The 6562-nt window shown below is 42.7% G+C and overlaps 1 protein-coding gene across 1 annotated transcript; it reads right to left on the reverse strand.

The window, feature by feature from the left end:
* Positions 1-248: 248 nt before the first annotated feature.
* On the reverse strand, positions 249-5338 carry LOC101780208 (AT-rich interactive domain-containing protein 2). Its single transcript, XM_004975016.3, has 2 exons — positions 4457-5338; positions 249-1660 (listed from the first exon to the last, which is right to left on the reverse strand). Exons 1-2 carry the CDS (start codon positions 5165-5167, stop codon positions 827-829), a joined length of 1545 nt encoding a protein of 514 aa, XP_004975073.1. The 5' UTR covers positions 5168-5338; the 3' UTR covers positions 249-826.
* Between the last annotated feature and the right edge of the window lie 1224 nt (positions 5339-6562).

Here is a 6562-nt window from a genome sequence, read left to right on the forward strand (position 1 = left end):
TCCCGTATCAGTCCATCAACAGGAAAGAACTAGACAAAATACTATTTTCAGATTGACTAAACAAGTCATCTATTGCAACAATAATATTGATGAACTTCTGCAGCTTACACGAAGAATTCAGTACGCACATGGATGTTCTCTTCGGGAAATGACCTCTTCATGTCTTCTGGACTAACAAAGATCATGTGACTGAGTGTACATGTTTAGCACACCACTGTACATGATGAAAGATTCAGGTGAATGAAAAATTACAAAGATCAAATGGTTGGCCTACCATTTGTCACGTTGAAAAAGAAGATTTCACATAAATTTCTCAATGACAAGCAGTATCTACAATGAACAACAGCACCACTATCAAAACACTAACTACTACATATATGCTCATCTACATCCCGCCCCTGGAGAAATACAACAAAGAAGCCTAGAGCATTCTACTGACAGCTATACTTAGTGGATAATGAATCAGTTAATGATTCATAAGGAGAATAAAACTAAGAAAAGAACTGATACACATGATACCTTAAAGGAAGAATTAATGATAACACTGTCAAATCATTGCATATCTCACTGCTGGATATACATCCATGTAAGCGCTCAATGACCAGTATCACCTGACTTCCCTGTGAGTTTCAAATTCTACCGTGGATCAGGCTCCAATCCATTTACTGATGTCGTAACTTCTCTAATGATTGGCTTTGTAGCAACTCGTGCTGTGTCAGCAATGTAAATAAATCACTAAGAGGAACATCATCTGCTCAGTCTCCCAGCAAGGAGGACAGTGAATTAACACCAGACCTCAACCAGCTTCATAAAATAAAATCAGCAACTATTCATCCAGATCCATAGAGTGTGTATTCTCAATGCAGATGGTGTGCTTGGTATTGTGATACTTAGCTGCACTGTGACCAAGACGATTACCCAAGAATCTAAATTCTGTCTCTTCCTCATCATCACTATCTATGTTCTTCGGAGTTATCCGGTTTTGGTAACACCTCCTTCTAAGAAGAAAACAATTAAAATAATAGCTCACGAGTTCTTTCCTTCCCTTAAATTGAAAAAATAAGTGCAGACGGTTCCAGAAATCCCTGCCCAATGATGGAGCACTACGTTGTGCTACAGCCTTGAAACTTGCCTCCTCTTCATCTGTCCAAGAAAGTGCAATCTCCTCCCCCATACGATCAAATCCCCACGCATAGAAAGCTGCACCAAGTTCACGTTTCAACTTAAATCTCCGTTCCGCTACATGAAACCTAACACATTCCACTGATCCTGGAAGGTTGCAACCACAAACAACTTCTCTGCCCTTGCCAATAGGGTCACCACAGAACAATGCTTTACAGTTCCCATTTATTGGAGGCCAGACCTTTGTTCCCAACCATTTCAGAGTTTCCGGATCATCATAATTTACAGGCACCTCACCAGTCCATTGTGGTACCTGTGCTTGATAGCCAGGACCAATAGGTATTTCATTCTTCTGCTGACTTGTAAAACGACAACCATCAGAAGAGTCATGCTGCATTATAGTCTCACACTTTCCTTGTCCAGCCAAGTTGTTCTCCCCTTCTATGAGCATTAAAGAACCATTCAGTAATTTTGCCTTTGCACAAACTCCAACATTGGTCAGACTTGTACAGCAATCGCAAGCCATCGGAAATACTTCCTGAGATGAAAGAAAAGGAGAGTCAATTTCAGTCAGTAAGCAAAAAATCAGATTCTAAAAAAAAGCCATGTGTGGGCAATTACCAAAAAAAGAAGGTATGCTAATGAAAAAATGGATTGTGAACAGAATCATAAATGATAATGAGGGATCTGAACCCAAAGATGGTGGTTAATGAAAAAAAATGGATTGTGAACAGAATCATAAATAATAAATGATAGAGGGATCTGAACCTACAGATGGTATTAAAGAAAGGTACAACAGAGTTCGCATGTACTTTCAGTTTCTAATCCATAGTCACTTTAACGTTATCTACCAAGTAATACTGCACTCATACCAAGTACTACAACACCAATCAGATCATCAAAACTTCATCCAAACACCCAATGGTGATTGTAAAAAAAAATAGATGATGTTAAACCAATAGATATATATGAATTTTCCCTTTATTTAGATTTTTAACTGGTACACATTTTATTTTATTTATTAAACATCGAGGAGTGAATGTTACATCTTAAGGATGCTGGGATCAAGCAAACAGTTAATGTTTAATATGGCCACACAAGGGATACACCCGGTTCTGCCCTCTGATACACAGTTTGCTGCCATTCACCTAACACTCCATAAGTTCAAACCATCCTGCTGACAGCTGGAACATATTCATATGTTCAGCTCCATAGATAAAACATCTCCAAAATCAGTAGCAAAACTTTGAAAAAAAAACTCCATAGATAAAACATTTCCAAATTCAGTAGCAAAACTTTGAAAAAAAAACTAGTTCTTTCCCATGACCAACATCCGCTGCTGTGGACTCCTTTGGGAAGAAGTTCCTGCGCAGGAAGAAGGCAGCCCAGGCCTCTACTAGCACTTAGTTCAATTTGTTAGTTTAGAGATATTTGCTTTGAGTTGTTGGGCCGGATTAGATTAGCCGGCTAGATAATAGGAGATTAGTTTGGCTCAGGCCTTTATGTATTTGCCACACGGCAGGGAGAGAGGCAAGCAGAAGATTATCTCTAATCTCAGAGCCTCCCAAGGGGAGGGCGAGTTAGTTGTAATCATCCTGCTCCAATCTCTTATATCTAATAAACAGGCCATATCATCCGCAACTAGCACTATCAACATATGAACAACAAATGAGGTGGAGAAGGAGCAATCAGAGGGTTCCAGATCAAACAAGAAAAATTAAAATGTGTCTTAGGCGTTAAAGCAGGCTGAAAGACTAGCAAAGGATGAAGCATTAACAAGGCTGCATAAATTTGTAATTTAGAACCAGAGAAAATGTAGATTCTTAGAAAGCAATTAAGCAAAATATTAATATATTAAAACCATTAAATTTGGCTCTTGCATACAATATATTCAACTTGTCAGAAATATACAGTGTAGAGGCACACATTGCATATTAGAGCAAATATGCAGAGCACAAGCCACCATTTGCCCATTAACCAAACACACAACTAGACTAATGTGCTCTCCATTTCTCTTTTCCAGATATTCAGGTCATACAAAAGCAATCAAGGAAGATAAAGTTCCACTGTGACAATGAGCAATGTTCCATCGCCAATCAGGAGACCATGCTTCCATACCGAAAACAAAAATGATCTACTCCATATTAATATGAAATATTGCATGAAAACGGGTTAGATTCGTTCTGCGCTGACTGGAATATCTATGATATATACATGGTAGGAAATACATTCTATGATATATACATATTTTTGGATTACTCAAGCATATTTAGCAGGCTGTATTTCTCTTTTCCAGATATTCAGGTCAGTGGCATTGTATTGGGGAGGTTGCTTAACATTCCTACTCACCCATTCAGTACTGCCCTAGGACTAAATTGGAAGTCCACCTCCCTTTACTAAATAACATAGCACCTACTTTTTGCCAAAAAGAATATGCAAAGGAGAAACTAGGAAGTTCTAGCCATAGGCATAGTCCCAGTGTGGTTATGATCTTAATTACTATCTTCAAGACTAAAGCAGTTTTTTTTTATCTTACCAATAAAGTAGAAATTGTGAGTACTGCATGTTCTATGTGAGCATGAATTGATGCTAGTATGAATAATATGGAGCCAATAATGGCAATAACTAGATAACTCAACAAAAGGTTAGTTCCTTGACTAAATTGTAACATTGAGCACACGAAAGGCTCTTATAAAAAATCATGATTTCAATGGATGAAACCAATCTCCAAAGATATAACCAAATCTGCAGAACTGGCATCTAAAAGGGATTTTCTATATACATATGAATTTTGGTTGCCTTTTATAAATTTATGAAGTAACCAAAATCAAGAGAAGAGTACATCTACACTTCTGAATCATGAAGGCATTATCATGGAAGAAAGATCAACAAGAAGAAAGGAAGCAACATCTTCTAAACACAGACCGTATCATAGTAGTAAGATGATGATTCACTAATATAAGTTGAATAGCTGTGCCCAAAATCCAAATAAAAATAGAAGTTCTTGTAGTAAGACACCAGAGGGCTTTCTTGTGAACCAATAAGAATATGGAAGTTATATTCGACGGTTTCTTGCTAAAAAATATTGTAATCACAAACCAATAAAAATGAACTGTTTCAAAGCGGTTGAAATTGCCACACCATCAGGTAGATGCACTAGCCTATTGTTCTTTAGAAGCATTACCAACATATTTGAGTAAGAATTTGAACAATCTCAGTGGTTCATGGTATGAATAATCCAATGCACAATCGAGGACTTCTATTTAAATGCGACCAGACAACATTAGACTGCCAAACATTTGGCTAACAAACTCTCCAAATGTATTGAAATTACCTGACAATGTGAGCCATTCAACATGCTTGCTCGGCGAACCCTCTTCCTGGTCACCACCTTCCTGACCGCCAATGCCACTGAGAGGTACTCATCCACGGACCCAGCAACCACAGTACCATCATCCCCAGCATTCTCGGCTATCTCCCTCACCCAACCCAGCATCCCAACCATGTCCCCCCTCTTCCTCTTCAACATCACATGCCGCTGCTCCCTCCCGTCGCAATCCAAGAGGGCTTCTTCCTCCTCCTCCACTCCATTGGAACCATTGAACAGATTTTGCCTTTTCTTCCTGTCGCTGCCCAAGAACGGCCCGTGCGCTTCCTCGAGCCTCTGGATCCAGCGGTCTAGAGCGCCGAGGTACTTCGCGTAGAGAATCTTGACAGCCGCCGCGAGGTCGGCGTCGACGCCGGCGGACTCTGCGGCGGCGGCCCAGCCACCGGTAGAGGAGGCCACGCGGGCGTAGCCCCCCGCGGCTCGGACGGCGAGGAAGAGGCGGAGGAGGTCGACACGGCGGCCATCGCCGAGCGCAGCCGGGATAGGCCGCGCCTCGCGCCCGCCAAGGTAGGCCTCGCGCAGGAACGCGGCGAGGACGGCGTCGAACGCCTCCGAGGGGTCAGAGGCCGCGGCGGCGTCGGGGATCCGGAGATCAGCGCAGAAACCGAGGGATTTAAGCTTGGTGAGGATGGCGACGACGGCGGCGACGGGGTCCATGGACCGGAGACCGGCGGCGAGGTCACGACGGTTGCCCGCGGCGGCGCATCCTCTCTCCCCGTCTTTTTTTTTCTTTTGGTTTGCTAACTTTTTTTTTCGCTTGTTGGGTGAGTCGGGATAGAACGTTAAGTGTGATTCAATTTTCCTTTTTAGTTTGGTGTTTTCGAATGAAATTTGAAGGTTTGAGTTTGTGCATCACACAGGACAGGCAGGATTTTATAGAGATCCGTGTTGGCTGGTTGGGTAGATGGGTGAAGTAATAAAAATATCTACCACCACCATATTAAAATGAAATGAGCCTTCCTCTCCGGTAATTGTCATTGTGTAGAGACTCGTCCAAGGACACCCAGGGTCGTCAAGCTCTCCATGAACCATTTACCACGTAGAAATGTTTAGATATTAATTAGAAATATTAAATATAAATTAATTATAAAATCAATTACATAGATGGAGGCTAATTTACGAGACGAATCTATTAAGCTATGTAGTCCATAATTTGACAATGTGATGCTACAGTAAACATGTGCCATTGATAGATTAATTAGGCTTAATAGATTCATCTCACGAATTAGTTTTAGTTTTATAATTAACTCATATTTAATCCTTCTAATTAGTCTCCGAATATTCCATATGACATGAATTTTAGTCTGAGCTAACAATGCCTCAACCACAGGCGCCAGCACGCATCGCTATGCAGTGCGGGCCTCACCACCTCCTCACTTTTTTTTTCTTCCTCTCTATCTTTGCTCCGTCTGTCACGGTCCAGCCGTCTCTCCACCTCTCCAACAACCTGCGCTTGGCAAGCCACCAGCCGAATCCCGGCGCGGGGCAAGCTCGGGTATGGACGGGGCGTGCAGCCACCAGGCGGGCCGCTGGAGGAGGCTGGGCCAGGGCGCGCGGCTGCTAAGTGGACCCACCGTAGTCGTCAGCTCGGGCACGGTCGCCGGAGGATGACGGGGCGAGGCGCGCTGCCGCTAGGTGGACTCCTATGGCCGCCGGCGCGGGGCAAACCCGGGTGCAGCCACTGGAGGAGGCCGGTGCCGGGGCACGTTGCGGCCCGGCGGATCCCGGTGCACCCGTCGGCAGAGGAGGACAGGGCCGGGGTGCGTGGAGGTGGCAGCGGAGCTTCAGGAGAGAGAGGGGGACAAAGGAAGTAACGAGGATAAGAGGAAATAAAATATTTATGTGTATGGACCCCATGAAATTTTGTAAATATGGACCCCAAGAAATTTTGTAAAGCGTGCTAAAAAATAGATTGTTGATGTTACGGCGTCTATATATGAGTTGGACATGGTTTATAGAGAGTGAGCTTACTTTACCACTGCGAGTGGCCTAAGTACCACGGGTGAGTGGTATTAAATCCCTACGTAATTATTGCAGATGAACTTTTTTTAT

This window comes from Setaria italica, chromosome VII (genome assembly GCF_000263155.2).
Source record: "Setaria italica strain Yugu1 chromosome VII, Setaria_italica_v2.0, whole genome shotgun sequence".
In the NCBI taxonomy this organism is placed as follows: Eukaryota; Viridiplantae; Streptophyta; class Magnoliopsida; order Poales; family Poaceae; genus Setaria; species Setaria italica.

Coding starts and splice junctions, on each gene's coding strand:
- LOC101780208 (XM_004975016.3), bottom strand. CDS start 5,167: ATGGACCCCGTCGCCGCCGTCGTCGCCATCCTCACCAAGCTTAAATCC. Junction 1,661..4,456: donor TGAATGGCTCACATTGTCAG/GTAATTTCAATA, acceptor CTTTCATCTCAG/GAAGTATTTCCGATGGCTTG.